This window comes from Ceraceosorus guamensis (genome assembly GCF_003144195.1).
Source record: "Ceraceosorus guamensis strain MCA 4658 unplaced genomic scaffold IE81scaffold_167, whole genome shotgun sequence".
Taxonomy (NCBI): domain Eukaryota; kingdom Fungi; phylum Basidiomycota; class Exobasidiomycetes; order Ceraceosorales; family Ceraceosoraceae; genus Ceraceosorus; species Ceraceosorus guamensis.
The window spans coordinates 1-19,738 of record NW_020290162.1 but is presented as its reverse complement, the minus strand read 5'-3'; the positions used below and the strand labels follow the sequence as shown (position 1 = coordinate 19,738).

General features: G+C 56.5%; 9 protein-coding genes across 9 annotated transcripts; 7 read left to right on the top strand and 2 right to left on the bottom strand.

Annotated features, from left to right (window-relative positions):
• Window positions 1-20: 20 nt before the first annotated feature.
• IE81DRAFT_295602 (AP-2 complex subunit sigma) lies at window positions 21-624 on the top strand (the record flags this gene model as incomplete). Its single annotated transcript, XM_025512099.1, has 3 exons — window positions 21-144; window positions 314-366; window positions 475-624. Coding segments are annotated over 3 exons (327 nt in total), but the record flags the coding sequence as incomplete, so codon positions are not given.
• Window positions 625-727: 103 nt separating this feature from the next.
• On the bottom strand, window positions 728-3,525 carry IE81DRAFT_327037 (hypothetical protein). The gene is made up of 8 exons (XM_025514990.1): window positions 3,108-3,525; window positions 2,909-3,043; window positions 2,775-2,840; window positions 2,489-2,682; window positions 2,253-2,416; window positions 1,776-2,164; window positions 1,524-1,693; window positions 728-1,448 (listed from the first exon to the last, which is right to left on the bottom strand). The coding sequence occupies exons 1-8, from the start codon at window positions 3,229-3,231 to the stop codon at window positions 747-749; spliced, it is 1,944 nt and encodes a 647-aa protein (XP_025366078.1). The 5' UTR covers window positions 3,232-3,525; the 3' UTR covers window positions 728-746.
• Window positions 3,526-3,766: 241 nt separating this feature from the next.
• IE81DRAFT_369488 (concanavalin A-like lectin/glucanase) lies at window positions 3,767-6,121 on the top strand. Its single transcript, XM_025517244.1, has 6 exons — window positions 3,767-4,164; window positions 4,307-4,389; window positions 4,590-4,672; window positions 4,804-4,915; window positions 4,994-5,620; window positions 5,700-6,121. The coding sequence occupies exons 1-6, from the start codon at window positions 3,957-3,959 to the stop codon at window positions 5,712-5,714; spliced, it is 1,128 nt and encodes a 375-aa protein (XP_025366077.1). The 5' UTR covers window positions 3,767-3,956; the 3' UTR covers window positions 5,715-6,121.
• Window positions 6,122-6,913: 792 nt separating this feature from the next.
• On the top strand, window positions 6,914-8,489 carry IE81DRAFT_369487 (aldolase; the record flags this gene model as incomplete). The annotated part of the gene is made up of 5 exons (XM_025517243.1): window positions 6,914-7,250; window positions 7,361-7,585; window positions 7,660-7,788; window positions 7,857-8,120; window positions 8,199-8,489. The coding sequence occupies exons 1-5, from the start codon at window positions 7,047-7,049 to the stop codon at window positions 8,487-8,489; spliced, it is 1,113 nt and encodes a 370-aa protein (XP_025366076.1). The 5' UTR covers window positions 6,914-7,046.
• A 1,024-nt stretch (window positions 8,490-9,513) lies between these two features.
• On the top strand, window positions 9,514-11,801 carry IE81DRAFT_64048 (TPT-domain-containing protein). Its single transcript, XM_025517503.1, has 6 exons — window positions 9,514-9,800; window positions 9,881-10,186; window positions 10,333-10,632; window positions 10,706-10,916; window positions 10,979-11,123; window positions 11,198-11,801. Exons 1-6 carry the CDS (start codon window positions 9,609-9,611, stop codon window positions 11,601-11,603), a joined length of 1,560 nt encoding a protein of 519 aa, XP_025366075.1. The 5' UTR covers window positions 9,514-9,608; the 3' UTR covers window positions 11,604-11,801.
• Window positions 11,488-12,284, top strand: IE81DRAFT_64073 (hypothetical protein). The gene is made up of 2 exons (XM_025517504.1): window positions 11,488-12,002; window positions 12,076-12,284. Exons 1-2 carry the CDS (start codon window positions 11,663-11,665, stop codon window positions 12,195-12,197), a joined length of 462 nt encoding a protein of 153 aa, XP_025366074.1. The 5' UTR covers window positions 11,488-11,662; the 3' UTR covers window positions 12,198-12,284.
• Window positions 12,285-14,523: 2,239 nt separating this feature from the next.
• On the bottom strand, window positions 14,524-15,017 carry IE81DRAFT_327032 (hypothetical protein). Its single transcript, XM_025514989.1, has one exon. The coding sequence runs from the start codon at window positions 14,889-14,891 to the stop codon at window positions 14,664-14,666; it is 228 nt and encodes a 75-aa protein (XP_025366073.1). The 5' UTR covers window positions 14,892-15,017; the 3' UTR covers window positions 14,524-14,663.
• A 1,697-nt stretch (window positions 15,018-16,714) lies between these two features.
• IE81DRAFT_64021 (hypothetical protein) lies at window positions 16,715-18,327 on the top strand. Its single transcript, XM_025517501.1, has one exon. The coding sequence runs from the start codon at window positions 17,139-17,141 to the stop codon at window positions 18,150-18,152; it is 1,014 nt and encodes a 337-aa protein (XP_025366072.1). The 5' UTR covers window positions 16,715-17,138; the 3' UTR covers window positions 18,153-18,327.
• IE81DRAFT_64036 (hypothetical protein) lies at window positions 18,328-19,337 on the top strand. Its single transcript, XM_025517502.1, has 3 exons — window positions 18,328-18,537; window positions 18,612-18,755; window positions 18,829-19,337. Exons 1-3 carry the CDS (start codon window positions 18,503-18,505, stop codon window positions 19,277-19,279), a joined length of 630 nt encoding a protein of 209 aa, XP_025366071.1. The 5' UTR covers window positions 18,328-18,502; the 3' UTR covers window positions 19,280-19,337.
• Window positions 19,338-19,738: the final 401 nt, after the last annotated feature.

Genomic DNA, 19,738 nt, shown 5'->3' with positions numbered 1-19,738 from the left:
CCCCCCCCCCCTTACGGGATCAGTTTCGTAATTACAAAGTGGTGTATAGGAGGTATGCTGGATTGTTCTTTTGCGTATGTGTGGATGCAAACGACAACGAGCTGGCATACCTAGAAGCGATTCATCTCTTCGTCGAGGTTCTAGGTGAGTGTTCGCGCGAAAAGCACCGAGGGGCGATGAGGGCTAGCCAAGGCGAATTGGGATGCAGTGGGACAAGCGCAACTCGTCGCGAGACCCAACAATCATCTTCACAAGGGAGACGCACAAGGCACGACTGCAGCTTGACGTCATCTCTTTGCCCCCTCTCCAACAGATACTTTCTTCGGCAACGTGTGCGAGCTGGACCTCGTCTTCAACTTCTACAAGGTGAGCCAAAGCGCGCTCATTTGCAGACCGGGGCCTCTCGAGCGCAATGCTCTCCAACTCCCTCACGACCTGTTCCTCTTTGGCCGTAAATCAACTCTTCGCACGCAGGTCTATGCGATCCTGGACGAGATCTTCCTGGCGGGCGAGATCGAAGAGACCAGCAAGCACGTCGTGCTAGCGAGGTTAGATCAGCGTAAGTCACTTGTTGCCCGGGATCCTGATTCTGCGGATTGCGCAGCAGGTGCTCAGGCTGATTAGCCGCGTTGCCCTTCTAGTGGAGCGTCTGGAGTAGAACGTCGACTAGCACGCAAACGCTCCGCATGTCAATTGTACAATATCACTCAGATCCGTCTCATCGCGTAATCTGCTTTTCCATTTGCTTAGCTCTGTGTGTGCACCGAGGCTAAAGGCGGAGGCTCCCTTCGAACGCTCGCCGCTTGTTTCACGTCGAGGAACTCCACAAGCTGAATGCTAGCTGCATCTTTCAGGGAAGCCCAGCCAGCTTCGCGCCGCCAAACGGTCGTCACTTCCGGAAGATGATCGAGATCTACTTGCGGTCCAAAGGCGGCTAGTCGCACGAGATTAGTCTCTCTTTGCTCGCCTCCCATATCCAGAGATCGCTCAAGATCTGCCAAAGCCCAGGCAGGTGCAACTACGAGCTGCCGAGAATGCGCAATATCCCTTCCATTGTCATCTTCCGCTTCGAGCTCCTCTCGCGACTGATTTGGAGAAAACGAAAGGGTCCGACTAGTAGACCTCAACCAGGCCGCGAGTGTTCGTGCTGGCATGCTCCCGTGGTCAGTGATGGTGGGGTAGCGAGTCTGACCGCCACCTTGAGATGAGCCGCGAGGCTGCAAAGGGAGTATGAGATGTCGCGGAGGCATGAAAGTGCGCCAGAAGATGATGTGGAGGGATGCCGTGGGCGAAGCAGGCCCTGTGTGGTCAGACGATGGCAGCCATCCCGCGCTTCCCCGTCCTGAAAGCGCGTTGTTAATGTTGAATAGGGTGGGCAAGACGGCGCCGTGATGCAGAAATGAGAACAGAATAGTCAGGACCGCGTGTTGTAGCAGATACAAGCTAAGCTGAAAAGGTCAAAGGCAAACCACACAGAGATGAGAGTCTGGCAGTGCATGACCAGGTGCTGGCCCTGTACTCACGAGCAATCTTCTCGTTCGTCGACCCATTTGCATCCGCCGATGCGCTTCTCCAAAGCATGCCTCGGCAAAGAGAAGGGTCGACGGCAGCACTGTTGGTAAGAGAAAGCGAGGTTCTTGATGTGGCTGAACGGAAAGCAGGGCGATTGGGACTAGGACCGTGGCCAAGTAGACTATGCAGACGGGCACGAGATTGAGCCCGCGAGCGCGTGGGAAACATACGGCTGGCTGCCTTGGATCTCACTGGCTACTCACTCTTTCGCATCGTCAGCTGCACCGCTGCATCGACGTCAATTTCCTTTGCTTTGCCCTTTACTTTCTTACGTCTCTCCACCTTCCGGCCGACCGCCCAGAGCGAGATTTTCAAAGCACCATAGAGCCAGACAGATGCGCCAAGCACGATCGGCGCGTTGACCACCACATGCAACCACCGAGGGTGCGTCCCGTGCTCCGCCAGATTTGTAGGATCGAGATTGTATCGAAGCAAGTTGAGTGGGGCCAAAAGAAGGGGACTCGAAAACCATTTTCCTCTGTACAGCATGCTGTCGGTGCATATATGGAGTAAAACGACGAAGACGAAAGATGGCAGCGTCTCGAGGAGCAGATAAGCATACAATGCTGCTGTAGAGAGGATGGACTGCCTCCTGTGTCGCGAGACAAAGCAAGACATTTGAGCATGCGACAAACTTCTTGCCTCTTCATGCCTGCAGCGGGCACGCTCTCGTCACTCACCGGCACAATCGTGTCCCTGCTACGGCGACGTATGCAGCGCAAGGCAGAGCGAAGGCCACGAAAGTGAAGCGCACAAAGAGGCCCGCTGCTCCTAGACCAAAAAGTGCGGAGCAGTACCTAATCCATCTTTGCCTAGCTACCCACACAGGCACATACGCGCGCGACTGGGGGCTTAAGCATGCGTCAGCAGGGTGTGATTGATGTGAAATAGTGCAGGACGTCATGGCCGCACACACCTCAGCATGTGACAAATCTACCACTGCTCGAGTCAACAGGAGACAGAGAGCAAGCAGTGCGGCCTCGGCGCCGTTGGAAAAAGGGCGGGTGCACAGCGATAGGACAGCGTGGCTGGATCCAAGAATGCAAAGAGTCTTGTACGTCTGAAGCCGCTGTCGGGTCGAAGGAGCGACCAAACGTGCTGCGACAAAGTCTAATGCAGCGGAAATCTTATGTAAGGCAGGACTTGCATGGCATACGAACGCTGACTTGCCATCTCTTGGCTTCTGGTTTCGAGCGGCTCACCTAGTGTCAAAGATGTGAAGAAGGAGGTGGCCCTCTGCGCCAGGAACAAGGAGTAGGAGCTAGCGGCTTCGGGGCAGGCATCTACATCAGGAGATCGTTCTCATGTACGCACGCTCGTGTCTAGTTCGACTTACAGACTCCAAACCTATAATTCAGGTGGACCCACGCCACGAGAGGAAATTGAAAGAGGTGCAGGCTGGCCAGAGAGCGCGACGGGGAAGCTGCATCGAATTCCCATGTCCTCAACAGGGACGTGGATGAGTGTATGCCTAGATTGGCGCATTCTGGTGTGAGCCATGTCTTACATCTGAGCAGCGTACAGCCAGCACTTACCTGCTATTGCCTCTCCAGACTGAAACCACTCATCGGGATGAATGTAGCCAGTGCCCGTTATGGCGCAAAGCAATCGCAACACCAACAGCACCCCATAGCAGGCCTTCCACGCTCTTTCGGCCATCGCTGGCTAGCAGCTGCTTGCACTGGCCATCCGTGAAGACCAGGGCATCTGGCATGCAAAGCCCCGGGAAGTTCCGCTCTTCGCCTGTCACCCTTCTTGAAGGCCGATGTGCGCGCCTCGCGTCCTGAAGGGCGCTGCTGGTCTCGCCGGCCTTGTGAGCTATCAATGACTGCAGCGAGATGCTTTCCCCGGCTCTTGGAGCTCCTCGAGGCGCACCAGACGCAGGCAAGTAAGATGAAGTGGCTGGGGCGGGAGCCGAGAGTTACGAGCAGCGTGCATGCTGGGCCCTGAAAGGTGATTGAATCGTGACGAGTTGAATCTTCGCAAATAGTCAGCCGTGAGTTGCGAGTCGCGCGTGCCTGCATGTGTCTAATCCACGCGCACGAGCCAGGCTGCACGCTCGCCCTGCAGCTCACTCGTACGAGAAGGCTTGGAGCCAATTCCTAGTTGAGTGCTTCGCTGGACGCGCGGGGTTTACATTCGTGATTTCTGGGTGGGAACAGCGCATATATGCACATGCGGCCAAGCCAAGTCTCATAGTCTCACTCACAATTCTTCGCGATGCTTGTCCTCTCGCATTCGTCCCACCTTTCGTTCCCAGCATCCCAGCAGCCCCTTCATATTGCGAAGCACGCAATCATCGATAGACCGAAGGCAAGCGCGTGATCTTCTGCGCGTGGAACATCAACCAAATTTCCGGGCAGAGTCGACTCTTGGTCGCAATCATGGCTCGTGGAGCGGGTCGTCTCGACCGAGCCGCAACACTTGCACTCGCAGTGGCGCTCCTTTTCATCGCCCCTTCGGGTATCTTTGGGCAGATCGCAGCTCAGAACAGGCTTCTGAAGTCAGACGCGATCGTTCCCATCAGGCAGGCTTCCATTTACAATCCCTACGTTGACTCAAACTTGCAAAACAAATATTGGGATTTTGGAGGTGAGTGCGCGCGCATGGAGCCGCGGAGAGCGAAGGTCATTAGCAGAGCTGTGAAGGATGGATCCCTCCGGGCACCATAGTCGCTGCTCTCGATCTGTTCTTGGGCCATCAAGCACCCGCTCACGGGATTCTCCACCTACAGGGGACGCCATCGTCGACACCAACAAGCACATCCGTCTGACACAGGACAGGCCTAGCCAAGCTGGCTGGCTGTGGACAAGAGCGGTGAGTGTCTGCTAGCTTGCAAGGTCGATGCTCCGCATCGGAAAAGAGGCGCTCTGAGCTCGGAGAGTCGATCGGTGAAATGCCACCAGATGTCGTGATGGGCAGGACTTGATGAGCCGCGACGATACAGGCTGGTCGCATCGGCATTATGCTCACAACGAGACTCACGCTCGCACAATATGCCTCTTGCTCCTTGTCAGCCTCTCACTGCAGACAACTTTGAGATTCAATTTGAGTTCAGCATCGATGGCAAGGCAGCGGGTCATAAGCCGTACGGCGACGGGTGAGTACGAAATTTCGGAGGCAGCACAGGAAGAGGTGGGACTTTGAAAGTGTCACCACCCTTTGCGAGGTCGCTTTTGTATCATCATGGAGCAAAGTCTGACGCATAGCGCTGGGGCTTTTGCGATGCAGCTTGGCGATGTGGCTCACCGAGGAGCGCGCACAGCCTGGTCCCGTCTTTGGCTCAAAAGATTACTTCACTGGTCTTGGCATCATCATCGACACGTTCGCAAACTCGAGGCATGTGAGTACCTCGTATCATGCAACGCGAAGGCAACGCACTTGAGCATCGCTTACAGTGAAGCACCCCGCCTGCCCACAGGCTTACAGCTTTCCGCGAGTGATGGGGGTGGTCGGAAACGGTATCGATTCGTACAATCACGCCAAGGATGGCGCGAACCTTGAAGTCGGTGGCTGCTCAGTCGACATCAGGCGGACGTCGGTGGCCACCAAAGCGCGCGTGACGTATGTCAAGGATGTCTTCTTCGAACTAGCGCTGCATTATCAAGAGTGGGATACGTGGGAGTCGTGCTTCAAGCTTCCCAACATCACCATCCCCTCCAGACCGTATTTGGGCTTCACCGCTGCAACTGGTGACGTGAGCGATAATCACGACTTGGTGAGCGTGTCGACCAGCAACATCATCTACAAAGTTAAATCTGCTGCGGAACTAGCTCAACACAGGCTGGAACACTTTCCACCTGCCGGCTCGCAAGCCGCCAAAGCCAAGAGCAAGAAGAAGTCTTCCGGGTGGTTTTCGAAGAGCGGATCCTCTTCGGGCTCCACGCCCCCATCCTCCAAAAGCAGCAGCTCTGGAGGTCCCGGGCTTTTTGCAAGCATCTTCGGGAGCTTGTTCACTGTTATTTGGGTGCTACTCAAGTGGGGTCTCATCTTCGGAACCATTGCCGCGGGCGGGTATGCGTTTATGCGATGGCGACGTCAGAAGGATGTAAGTCTGAGATGTCTTTTTTTGGCGCGATGGGGAGCAGCTCGGCTGACTACCAAAGTGTTTGACTACTTTTCTTCAGGCGAAGCGCTTCTGATGCGCAGTATTTGTGGACATTGGAGATCTTGCCGAATGTGACAAATCCATTGCAATGAGAACACTCTCAAAAGCAGGGACCTGCGCGATTTCTGATGCTTCGCGTGGGAATCTGCATGTCAGCTCAAGCTTCGGAATGTGGGAGGCGTGATCGATGCCTGCTCAAAACTTTTACAGCCAGCACACTATGAACCCACAAGTTCAACGAGCGAGTCTCATGGTAAATGTTTAGGGGTCTAGCATGGTCTTGGACCCGCTGTGCGGGATGCAGCGACCTAGGCGTATCGGCTGACTACGTGGTAAGCTGTTGGCTTGCAAGCTCGGCATTTGCCTGAATGGACGGGGTCGTGCTGGATCTCTTGTGTCAATCACAATCACGAACGAGCAACTTGTCACGGATTCGCCGAGGAATATATGATGGCTGAAACGGTGTCCATGTCGCGTTGCACAAGCACAGCCAAGTGCGGGCGTGCCAGGCCCAGGATCGGGAAACATGACCAAAAATGGCTCGTGCTCGCGACTCCTTGGGTGCTGCAGCAAGTGATCGGCACTGCATGCGCAAAGACGCAAAAGGGCAGCTGGATGGAATAAGCTCAACGGAAAGGTCGCTCGACGTGCAGCGATAGCAGCAGCACCCCTTGGCCTTCTCCCTCTTCCTTCTTGCATCTGGACTCTTGTGACGTCGACGAGCACGAGAAGCATGAGCTGTAAATCACAACCCCACTCCACTCTCAGACTCACAGATCGACGGAGCTGAACCCGTTGTGACGGCCCCTCTTGTCTCCGCTTTTTATCTACAAGGGTTCCCCCAGCTGCAGGCAGAGCTGCATCCACAATGTCTGACAATCGTGACGCTCATGCCCCTTTTGTGTGCTGGTAAAGCGTCGGTGAGAAATGCTCGGGCTGATGTGAGAACGAGGCATCTTGACCGCTGCAGGATCAAAGCTGAAGGCAGGCGGCCTCGGCCCGGAGAGTGGAAGTGAGTTGTCGTCTTCATGCTCGTGCCAGGCATTGATGGCTGTGTGCTCGGGACCGTTTACGGCTGCAGCATCGAGTGCCCCCAGAAAGACGCAACGGATGAAAATGTGGCTGCTCAAGGCTCATCCAAACTGAAGGTGCGCATAGCGGGATGGATGTAATTGTTGGCAATCGACATGCCACGAATTGCTTCTCACTTTCATAGACGTCTGCGGGGTCTGAGTGGCCGTCTCGGTCGATACTTTCCTCTCTCACCTGCTCATCTTCCTCGACCCAGCACATTCAGGCCTCTTTCACATGCTGACGACCAAGAACGCATGACGACACTCTGACCTCCGACGCCGACAAACACGACATGACTGCCACGCGCCCTCGACCGCTCAAACGTGGGATTCTCGTTCCCGTGCCCACTTTTTTCAGATCGGACGAGCAGCAATCTTTGGATCTCGACACTTTTCGAAAGCATGTGCGATGGGTAGCTCCGGCGGCAGTGATGGGCTTGGTCGTGCTGGGCAGCAGCGGAGAAGGGGTCTCGCTCACTTACCAAGAGGCCGAACAGGTAAGCTCGCGCGGGGCCTGCATGCTGCGGCACACTCTGCTGTGTCGCACAGGGTCAAGGCTGCACTTCCAGAAGGCTCACTGCTGAGCGTTTCGTGCCTTCCCCTTCAGGTGGTCAGGGCATGTCGGGACGAGCTGGACAAGGCGGGCCTCCTTCACACGCCCATCATTGCCGGAGCCTCTGGACAGTCGCTGGTCACGGCATTGAGCGCTATCGAGAGCGTGCACGGAGCAGGAGCAGATTATGCATTGGTCTTGCCATCATCGTACTACCATCAACACATTGGGGAGCAAGGTGCGCAAAACTACTACGAGCGACTAGCAGATCGAGCTGCTGTGAGTTGCAATGCAAGGGGAGCCGAATCGAGGAAAACCGGCTGCTGATCGTCGCGGTAATGATCGCTTTGTAGCTTCCGATCATGATCTATTCGTATCCTGGAGTCACGGCAGGCGTGGACTTGTCTGCCGAGCTCATCTCTGCTCTTGCAGAGCACCCAAACATACGTGGGATCAAGCATACCGATCACGACATCAGCAAGGTGAGTGCAAGGCAATTCGATCGGAGTTGTACCCTGATGCTAACACAAACGGACTTGCGCCTCGCAAGATCGGTCGAACTGCGGCCAGCTGCGCTCTAGACAAGCAAGGCAAGAGGTTCTTGGTTTATGCCGGCGCTTCAGATTACTTGATAGGCGCTTTGTCCGTAGGTGCGCACGGAGCTATCTCCGCCATGGCGAACGTGGCCCCGCGAACAGTCCTCGCATGCTTCGATTTGTGGAATGCTAGGCAAAGAGATAGAGCGTTGGAAGTTCAGCGCATCTTGTCCAGCGCGGAATGGGAGCTTACAAAAGGAGGCGTACCTATGCTGAAAGTGAGTGTGTGCGCTCCGACTCGTCCTGTCGATGCCTGTTCTAGGGGCTCACCGATTTGCTTCTTTGCGTGATGACAGGCCCTATTGGAAGTATACAAGGGCTACGGAGGCAGTCCACGTCTGCCTCTCGTGTCAACCGAATTGGAAGACAAGACAAGCGTACGTGCGACGTTCGAGCAGCTGATGGAGCTCGAACGCAAATGCGCAGAGCCTCAAGATGCTTCCCTGTCACGCATCCGGGCCTCATCAGATGACGACGAGGATTCGGAACCGGACGAGGAGCAGCTGGAGGAGAGCAGGAGGAGGCTGGGCGAGGCTACAAAGGAACTGGGCGCTGCTCGAGAAGCGCTTCGCAATGCTTATCGTTGATGACAGCGCCCATCGACTGATGCTGCGCTACTCCCGAGTCTGAGTAGCATTCGATCTAGCTCGAGCCGCTAGCAATGATTATCCCCCCAACACACCCCCAACCTCCCCTCCCGGCCCCGAGACCGCAAGTTTCGAAAGGTACCGTTTCGCAAGAAGCGCTGTGCTGACTATCCGCGAAGCGGATCTGGCAAAGCCGTCTTCAAAGGCTGTGACCCACGTCACACTTTGTCAGCTTCGAGGCATTTAGGTTATTCGCAGCCGTCCGAAAGGCGCTCCATCGCTCAGATGGGTACATTCGTATCTTGTACCTCCTCTCGGGCGGCCCGCTACGTAGTGATGGTTGTCGGTGCGCTGCTCCGCTGGCAAAAAATCACAGGTCTTACACAGCGAGATGTACCCGTGGTGTGTCAATCCTCCATGAGCCAGACCTCAAGGCTCGAGTGCAAAGTCATGGATCGACAGTCAAAGTCAAAAGAGACCCAAGAGTCAAGTGTCATGATCGAGTCATGAAGAAGAGCGCCACGAGAGCAGGCACTCACGCTTTATGCAGGCATTCACGATTATTCTAATTCTAATTCAACACGTAGTTGAAGTCAAAGTCCCCGATTTCTGTCGTTCACGTGACACAGGAGTCCCTTTTGATTTTGTTCGACAAGTTCACGTGATCATCACAGCTCGCGGTTTTGGCGCAGCGTCAGGTCTGCGTCCGCTTCCGTCAATACCCCATGCTCGGCCACGGAAATTTGCCGGGAGCGGACCACGACCCCCACAACATGACTTAGCGTTGAAGCTTGGCTCGGAACACTGCGCACGCCAACGGTCCCCAATTGTTGGATTCCACGCGCATCCTTGCGCAAACCTTCATATCTCCCGCCTTTGTGCTCGTGCTCAGTGTAGAGACCGCTGTCATCAGTTATCGCACAAGTCATCTCACCGCTCTGCTGGATCTCACTTTATACGCTCTTGGAAGCACCTGACACCGGAGCCGCATTCTGACTGGAAGAAGAGCGGAGGAACCGGCGTGATCGCTCGGGTCGCAAAAGGAGCGCCAGGGGGGAAGCGCTTCGTCGGAAGAGCCGTGACCATACGTTCGAAGACCTTCGCAGCTCTGTGGACGACATGCTACCGACGTCATCTACCGGCAGAGCAGCAGCTCTGGCAGCTGCTGCACGCCCAAAGAGCCACGCAGGCCAGCCTGTTCCCGTGCGACAAAGGCTGGTAGCGTCTCTTCCATCTCGAGAGATGAGCAGGTTTTTGGCAGCTTGTCTTGCCTGGTACATGGCCTCTGCGTTGAGCAGCAACACTTCCAAGGTGAGCGCGACAACGAAGCTCGATTTGCTGAAACGTAAATCAGAAAGCGAGCTCATTACTGGGAGATGCTTGCCGACTAGGCTCTTTTATCAGCACCAAGGCGGAAATCGGAGGCGGCGGCTCTGCCACCCTTGTCTGCGCCATTTCCGTATCCAGTCTCCTTGACCTTGATACAATTCCTCTTTGTGCATATCTTTTGCGCCATGGCCGCCTCACGGACTTTGACATCCTTTATCGGACTTCGGACACCACTTGCCAAGCTGCAGCAACCCAGTTGGAATCGCATCAGGGAAATGGGCACGTTGAGCATCTTCAATGCTGTAGGACACGCGCTGTCCAGCTTGGCCATCTCTAGAGTGCCGGTCAGCACAGTCCATACTATCAAGGTTCGTGCAAATAGGGATGTCAGCGGCTGTGAGCGGACGGGCTGCGCAGCGAGCAGACCCTCAAAGTCAGGACCAGGGGATGCGTCAAGGCCCATTCCAACCACGTGCACTGTCGCTGACACTCTAATGCATTTTCCTTCGAACAGGCTTTGACGCCGCTTTTCACAGTTCTATCTTTTCGCCTGCTCTTTGCCGTTGTCTATCCGTTCAGAACCTACGCATCTCTCTGCCCTCTAACGCTCGGAGTGATGATGGCGTGCACTGGCATGGCTTTCAACGCCGATGACCTGCTCGGACTGATGGCCGCGCTGGCGAGCACGTTGGTCTTTGTCGCGAACAACATTCTTTCAAAGAAGGTGCTGACAAAGGGCGGTCATGGGCCAGGCGAGGGTGAGAAGACGGACAAGTATAGTGTGTTGTACTACAGCTCCGGTATCTCATGCGTTGTGAGTCTTGCAGAGCGCGTCAAAGTCAACACGCGCCCGGCAAGCTCATGCGAAGCTTGGACTTCGTTTCTAGATCATGCTGCCAATGGTCATGTACGCCGACCTGCCCAGCATGCTTGCAGCAGCTGTGACGCCAGATGACCCATTGCAGAAGGAGCGCCTACACGATCATCTTCTCGAAACGAGCACCGGAGTTCGTGGTATGCAGGCCACAGCGCTGGGAGTCATGTGGGGTTTGACGGTGAATGGCATCGTGCACTTTGCTCAAAATGTCATCGCATTCAGTGAGTCCATCCCGGAAGAAACACCGACATCTGCGTAGCTAATCGCGAACCTTGAATTGCAGGTGTCCTTGGCCTGGTCTCGCCAGTCACGTACAGCATTGCAGGTCTTTGCAAACGGATCTTCGTCATTGTCGTTGCGATCATCTGGTTCGGGCAGTCAGTGAGCACCTTGCAGTGGCTGGGCATCTTTCTGACCTTTCTGGGCTTGTGAGTGGCAGTGGACCCGTGGTTCGGTCCCTCAAGTCTGCGATGCTGACTAAACGTCACTGCTCTCGGCACAGGTATTTGTACAACGACGCGAAAACGCGTTCCAGCAACGCTGCAGGAGATGCAAAGATTCGAAGAGACGATCGGCAGACGCTGCCTGTCACGAGGGGAGATTTGCCTACGGAGCATATCGCTTTGCCACGCCTACATCACGCCGCTCCACTCAGCAATCTTGCGCTGGGCAACAATCCAGAATCTTCAGCCGGACCTTCACGACCCAGCCAAGGCCATGGAACAGCATTTGTGTCGTCAGGCCAGCACGCAAACGCCCGGCACGGGCCCTCGCATTCTGCAGGCTTCAAGGACTTTATCGGCGCTGCCAACGCGTTCGATCCGAGAGGGTCTATACCCACGCCGCCCCCTAGTGGACAGAACAGCGACGATGGGGCAGACGGCAACGCCGGCCGAAAACGAGATTAAGTTTGCAACTTCTTGCCATGGTCCGCCAGGAGATCATCGTCTAGAGCATAGAAATCGCAATGTATCTGCGCACTAGCCGCTCTGCTCAGACTCGACTCGCCTTTGTGACGACTCAATGTCTGCGGGTGTCTCCTTGTGACGGTGTCCTCGAGAATTTTCCTCGGTTGGTCTGGCCATCTGCAGCGCCTAAATCAATTGAGTCCACGATCGGCCAAAGGCTCACCACGCCTAGTCCATCCGAGGGTGCCACTTGCTTGAGCTCTATCGTGACTGCGGGTGCCGAAAGGCGTGCAGACCTTTGCTTGCAAGGCAATCATGTGAATCCAGATCCCCGTGGACTTGAGTCACGCGACAAGAGGCGGGGGACGCCGACCCCCAGGCAGGCAGCCCTAAGTGATGGTGAGTAATCAAGAATGTCTCAGAGCCATATGCGACGCGTCGCGGCTGCTGATGGCATGGCGTTGGAAGAAAGGGCTCATTGCGCCGCGAGGCTCCACGAAGAGAGACGGATGCATGCTCGACTTCCCACACCATGTCTCACGTATGCAGATCCGACCGCGTGGTCAGCAGAAGTTCATGCCGCGTAGCTCGTGATTCGAATCCACATCCGTCCCCTTGCTCAGCACGTCTTCGGATCCGCCTGCGGCTATGCGCCAAAGCAAGGAACACTCACAACCGAGCACCAACGAGCAGCATCGGCAGCACCGAGCTTAACTGCGCTTCGAGCGTGCTGTGACTCGCAATTGACAGTGCTAGGACAGGACCTTTCACGTAGGAACGCTGCGCGGTGTCGGCGCTTCGGAGCCCGCTATCCCCACGCAGCGAGCTGGCGCCAAGCTGTGGCTCGATGATGGCATGTTCAAAGAAGAATCGAAGAGATCGAGCACAGACGTCACAATAAGAGGAGCGAGGTGCGAGTCAATCGAGTCAAAGTCCAGAGGCCTCCATGACGACCGAAGCCAGGAGCGAGAACGTGACTACAGGATATGCCTACCGTCTCAAGGAATGTTCCAGAGGGGCGTGTCGCAAATGCGCGCCGCTAATCTTCGAGCTGCTCAGATGAGAATCAGCTCATCGACGTGTGCGTGCGGCATGACATGTCTTGGTCCAGATGACGTTCTCGACGTCTTCTGATCGTGCCTTTGTTTGGAGACACATCTCATCACTTCAAACTCGTGCTCGCAAGCTTTGCGAGTAGCTTCCACTCGAGCAGCGCTTCAGAAGAGGTAGCGTACCCGTGCAGAAGACGCTAGTGTTGTGTAACCGGTACCGGTAGGCCAGACGGACTGATCAGCAGACGAGCAAAGGTGGAGTCGCGGGTGTGATCTCCTCGTCTCTCTTTCTCTGTCGTTCTTGACACAAGAAAGTCCGCTTGCTGAACATCGCAGAGGCGCTACAAGGCAGTAGAATGTGACATTATTGACTTGCCTTGGTCAGCTTCGACCACATCCGCATCGGCGTCCTACTGGCAACAGCCAAAAGCATCCCGGTGCCTCGGTGCTTTTCGCGCCCCCCCCCCCCCCCCCCCCCCCCCCCCCCCCCCCCCCCCCCCCCCCCCCCCCCCCCGGGCAATGCCTTGTTGCAGCGGCTGACTCCCAAGATCGAACAGGAAAAGCCAGGAAGAACATCTTGACAGAAGGGAAGGTCATGCATACAGTGATTCGTTCCACCATCCGACTCTGCGTATCGCTGCGAAATTCCCAGCCGAGGGCTACACTTGGCAAGATGACAACAACACCGAGTCCGCTGATCTCGACTTTGAGTTGAAAGAGGAGAAAGAAATGAAATTGCATCGCGAATCAAGAATCGAATGGACATTCCCCGGACTGAACACGTGCGAGAAAAGTGCCCACAAAAGTGAGCTCGAGCTGCACAGGCCGGGAAGCGTAGCCCCTGACAAGAAGATCGGCACTGTGCTGATCGCATGCTTCAATTCACACAAGCGCATGCATGCAGATGTAGGCACACAGAGCGACAGACAGACGGTCGATTTCTAATGTCGCTAATGCACGCAGTCACGAGTTGGTCCGGCACGACAGAGTGCCGACAAGGGTGCAGCAGTCAAGAGTCTGATGAGCATTCGTGATTCATCCTTTCATCATCACCTCACTTCGCACAGCGAGCAGATGCGCCGAGATTTGTTGCGGAGAATCTCTCTGGTCTGGCGCACTCACGGACCTCCAGACCTTGAAGGGATTTTTAGTGTGTGCAAAGTTGCGGAGCACGCTTAGGTATTTTGGCGGACCGAGTAGTTCGCTGACTGCTAGGCGGAAATCGTGGCACGCTCTTCGGTTCCCATGCCTCACGCGCCACAGGCAGCTGATAGTGCGCGTGTAGCCTTCTGGCTTGTACTGTACTGTACAGCCAGCCCCTATCTTGTCGCCCCGCTCTCATGTTTCCGGCCGGCTACAGCGGCCCGAGGGTCCTAGCACGACGTCAAACGAATTCGAAGCGCGACTGTGTGTGACATGTCTACGTTGGCCGAGATTCGCAAGAGGCGGGAGTCGTCGATCGCAGTCTGGAGTCTGAGTCTCTCTCGCCTTTCATGACCTGTTCGGAGCCGTGCCCCGGGTGTCGAGCGTTCCAGAGCAGGGGTACAACTGATGCAAGTCGAACTTAAAACTTCGCGTCGGACGGGAGAAGGAAGAGAGATGAAGCGGATGCGCTGCGAGTGGCACCAGCTGTCTGGGCTACCAGGCGTGCGGTTTTTGGCTGTCCGTCGTGCAGAAACTTTTCTAGGCGAGACTGCGATGGTGACTATAGGTACTGTATGCGTACAGTACTAGCGCGTCCGCGGGGAGCGCGCGGACTGTGACTACTGCCTCTGAGGCTGCGCTCTGACTTTGCCTGCCTATTTAGGAAGGCCAAGTCGCGGCGATGGTCGAGGATAGGTCTCACGCGTGCAGGTTTCTGACCAGGTGAGTTTTGTCGCAAACGTTATCGAGTCGTGAGTATATGGACACATGGGAACAGAAATGCGGCCACAACAGGCCCTTCGTGCACCAGCCTAGGCAATCAAGGCGCTGCTGGCGGACGCTCGACCTCGACGCTCAGCACCCGTCAGCAAAGACCATCCCATCCGTCGACTGTTCTGGTCAGCCAAGTGAGGTCTGAGAACTGCAGCCCATCATCGACGACACTTTGTTCCGTTGTTCTACAGCATAAAGACTTGAAGAATCGCCGATGCAGCATCGCCTGACAGGACCAAGACACGTCATGCACAGCCGCTCCTTGCTGCAGCAGGCTGCAAATCAAAAACGAGCCCGTTGCGTTGCGCACAGCTCCCATGGTGGGAAAACTCGCCTCATGCGTGCAGCAGATGACCGGCGCTCAGCCAGGAGCGCGAGCTTCAGTACACTCGCAATTTGCCTTGGATTGTCCGCTCGGCTATATGTACACAGCCATCTGCGAGGCCTATCGGAGTTGATAGAACATGGGTGGGCAGATCGCGCTGCGAGCGTCTCGGTCTCTGTCGCTATAGGGTGCGGTGCGACCCCGCCGGTGAGAATGCACGCTCTCGTGGCGCTCAAGTCTGATCAGGGGCTACCTATGTTCGCGAGTTCAAGGATGCCCTCAACGACTACGAGCGGTGCATGTCGCGGGTCCTCTTGTGCAAGCCAGCAATTGGCGTGTGTAGGGTCGAAATGAGTTGGGGAGTGTGGCTCTTCTCGCAGTTCGCCGCACGGCTACCCATCCGGTAAATCTCTCATCGGTCGGCAGTGCCGACCAGTCGTCTGCTGCCTCTTTTCCATGCAACCGCACGCCTGAACTCCAGACACACGCATAAACCTCCGATCATCTGAGACACACTCGTGACTCTCGAATTTGCCAGAAGGCGTGTCATTTCGTCGTTTAGCTTTTCCGCGGCAGCTCGAGTGCACCGTAATCTTGGGCGTACCCGGGACAATCTGGATCCCGGCTGGGCACAGGATCAGTGAAGGACAGAAGAGAGTCCGTCGTCCGCAAAGCATCTTCAGGTGCTCCAGCAGCTCGGCTGTAGCAGCCCATGTCGCTCCATGTCTCACCTCGAGCTGCAAGCAAGAAGTCATCAAGCTGCGCTTTGTTGTCGCTACATACACTATCCTGTCTCAGATCACGTACCTACACGTCAATTTAGCTCTGCGACGTGTCCCGCCCATACGAGCAGCTTCCGCCACGGTTACACACCTAATATTCTTGTCATACCACATAGCGAACAGAGCCGTTGCGGCAGCAGCAGGGTCTCATCAACTTCGGAGCCGCGCTCCGGCCCAGCACACCGGCACATCGACACCCTTACCGCTGCGTCGGCCGGAGAACTAGCCATTCATTATAGAGAGGTATCGCACAAGTGTAGAACGTCAAAAGCAGAGCCAAGGCTAGGCTGAGCTGGAGTTGAAACTCTTTGAGCGCCTCACTCTGCCGTATGCCGAGCTTGATTGATTGGAAAAGTGCGGGACCGAGATTGCTCTTCGATGGTTGCTTGAGGCCAGCATGCTTGCTCTCTGCCTGCCTTTGGCTACCAGCACTTGCCATTCACACTTGCCGGTATTCAATCATGCAAGACTGCTCAGCTATTGACCAGGTCTCACTTGTCGCTTTCTCCGCGTGGCACCATTGCGCCCTCGCTGATGCCCGACAGGCACGCAAGCCTGCGGACACTCTCACCAGAGCAAGACAAAGGTGTTCGCCAAACGATCCTTTCTAAGGAGTAGGCTATCGCCGGCGCGCCGGCGATAGACATTGTTGCAATCCACAACTTCCTCCTGTGTGTGCGCGCACTTTGCTCCTGTGGACGACGATCAATCGATCATTGATCCTCCCTTCCTTCCATCACTTGGCAAGTCTCCCCAGAGGCATCGTCGTGCCCCCACACCTTCATTTATTACTCTCTAGCGCCGCCCGCCTGACAACATCGTCTCCGTGCCTGTGTGCTCTCTACGAGTCTCCCCACCTGCTAATCGTCTACTGAGGCGCCTGTCAGCACACCAGTACCTCATCACTTCTCGCCACATCGAGTTGCACTCAGCGCAGCCTGTCAGCTATCATCGCTCGCTAGCAGTCCGCTAGATCCAACCTTCCGAAATTACTTGCAACTATCAGCACGCTCCCTTAATCTCGAATCAGAGGCACCCTCTAACGGGAGGTCCCACCTGGCGAAACCCGCATCGCCTCCGAACCCGGGCATCTTTATGGCAGAATCCCCCCAATCCGCCCCTGCTGGCTAAGTCGCCTACCACAACATCAGTCTCGGGGCGCTGAGCAGGGAGATTGTCTGTCTGCTTTGTCGACACCTTGATACCGCGGCCTCGTCGTTCCTGGCAACCACGTCGCTCCTCGCTCAAAGGAGCACGCCGAGACGCTGCCGTAAATTGATCTCCATCTTCGCACGCCAAAGACGCCGGCGTAGCGATTGCTCGGACTCCATTTCTTCGTCTGGCACGACCACCAACGATAATTGACAAGACTGGGTAGCGTTGCTTGTGCCAAGCGAGTGGCATCCCATCTGCTGTGCGCCCCGTTGGAGGGCGGGCCCAAACAGCCGTCGGTGCGTTCATGTCAACGCCACCTGCCTCCAGGGAACGGCTGCCAACTTTGAGATCAGAACCTTCGGGATCGGGTCAAGGCACATCGATAACAGGCGCGGCCACGGGCCGCGAAACGTCCCCGACGAGGCGTCCAACACGTCCTCAAGCCTCTTCTACGCCTCAGCCAGGGCCCGTACAGCCAAATCTTCCAGGCGACCACCGCGGTTCGCAGTATGAACAGCGATTCGCAGCTGGCAGCTCCGCGTCTGGGGCCACGTACAGTGGCCGGTCCGCAGCGCTGCGAAGTCCAAGTTGGGCCAGCGACGTTTCCCCTAGACCCGACGCTGCGTTGCAGGATTGGTCGAACTCAGAACTTCGCAGGCCGACCATCGCTAGGCCACCGCCGCTACATGTTGCGTCACACAGCGTCGCGGAGCGAGCTTCCTTTCCACCTTTCTACCATCATGCAAGAGCGGTGAGACCAGACGAACCTCTGAGCCGCGAGCCTGTTGCAGGGCCCAGTCGATGGCCAGCGAGCGGTCCACACAGAGACCCACGGGCACGCTCTCCCGTCCGTGAGGTTGCCTACTCCGATGTCAGGTACGGTTCGCAGTCTTCTCGAGAGCCATTTAGGAATGCCGTGCGAAGCCCATCACAAGTGGGCCTTCCTTCTGAACGCGGCGCTGCATCAAGGAGTAGCCGGGATGGATACCAACCTCAGGCTAGCCGTGAAAGGTCAAGCCGAGATTACCTCGCACCGGCGCCGCCGCCGCCGCCGCCTCCCCAGGCTGGCGAGAGCCTGTCACGCTCATATGATGGACCCACTCGCCTACTGCCTGCACACCGGTCGATGAGGCTTTCAGGCTCGCCCGGCCTGGAGCGCGCGCAAGGTCGCTCGTACGATTCTTTCATGCCGCCGCCACCAAGCCCCTCATCTCGAGGATCGCCATTCCGTAAGTTATACAATTGGTCGCGCGCCCTTTGCAACCACCAATACCGATGCTTCCAACTTCTCTCCACGCCGCTGCTGTCATACTCGTGAATTCATGCACCGTCCATTGATCCACGCTGTCTCCTATCTTGCCAGGTCCAAATCAGCCTTCGTTTTTCCCACGCCCCCTACGTCCCACTGCGGCCTCGCAAGAGTCCGCTAGACCGCGAGAAGACGCTCGCGCAGCCGAGTCAGGTCTGTCGAGAGCCCAGCGCCGAAGCAGAAGTCCAGAGCCCGGGCCTTCAAGGAGCAGACGACGCACCTCGAGAGCTTCTGAGGCAACAAGTGGCGCTGTCGGTGACGTTTCTGGAAGCTCGGGCGGGGCAGAAGACTCTGGCAGTCGGTCCCTTGAGGCCACATCAGCCAGCGGCTCTACGACCGGGGCGCGTCGCCATCCTCCGATGCCACGACCACGCAATGATCAAATGTCGGAACGGTGAGTCTTGACCACAAAGCGTAGTTTTCTTCCGACCCATTTTGACCAGAGGCTTTATGCGCTGCACTTGGTAGGAGGCGACGCTACGCGTTGAGCGTCGTGCAACAACCGAGCACCGGCTGTGCGTTCGGGACCAATCTCTTATCACGAGTCAGCGTGTCGCCCCCTCTCATTCTCCGACTGCGTGTCAGTGAGCCGGACGGTGCGGAAGTCCTTCCGTGAGTAAAGCCAGACGTTGTCTCGAGAAGTGGCCAGCTAAGACCGCCGCTTTCGCCACTTTCCCTTGCGCAGCTTCGACGAGCTACCTTTCATGCTGTGCCAACTTCGCCTGGTCACCGCGACAGGGCAACCCGCAGACATGCTGTCTCCTGTGCCTAACCAGCCAGCTGCACCAGACGCAGAGGAATCGGGCGCTGCACCCTCTGAACCGCCTCGGAGACCAATCCCTAGAGCTCAACAGCCATCCATTCTCCAGGGCAGCGCAGACGGACCAGCAATGGAAGGCTCGACCCCGTCTCCACCTAGAGTGCCGACTTCGCATAGCAGCAGCCCGGCTCATGCACAGAGTGCAGCGGTGCCTGTGCGAATGCTCTACGGCAATATGGTGGCTTTTGGCGTTCGGATACCAGAGACTCAGGGCCAAAACACTCCTCATGGGATCTTTTTCGTCTTTCCAGACATCTCTATCCGATCACGCGGCCGCTTCCGACTTGTTGCTGACCTCAATCGAATGCCAAAGTGAGTGTGCGCCTCGGCGTCCTGATAGCACGATTCGAGCTCAGCGGTCGGCTAACCCCACGCCACGCCAGTACGTCGCCGGCTGCAGTTTCGAGCAGCGATCCGACGCCGCGCGGGCCCCTAGCAAGTGTGGAGACTCAATCGTTTGACGTCTTGCTGCGCACGCAATACGTAGCACCACGTGAGTTCCAGCTCACTTCCTGCAGAAGTCGAGCGCGCCAAGAGCTGACTGACGATGGCTCTCGCACCGCAAATCGCTCAAAAGGGGATACCCCGCTCACCGAGTTCTTCGCGAACCATGTGTCCTTGCCTGTGCAATGGCGAGCAGCGACGGATTGATTGCAGGCTGCAACAAGCTGGGAGTCTGCCAAGCTACACCCATACACTTTGCTTCAATTGCTGCGATGTGCCGTTTTTATACCTATCTTTAATCGTCATTGCCTCCCCCTCTTCTCCCCCCCCC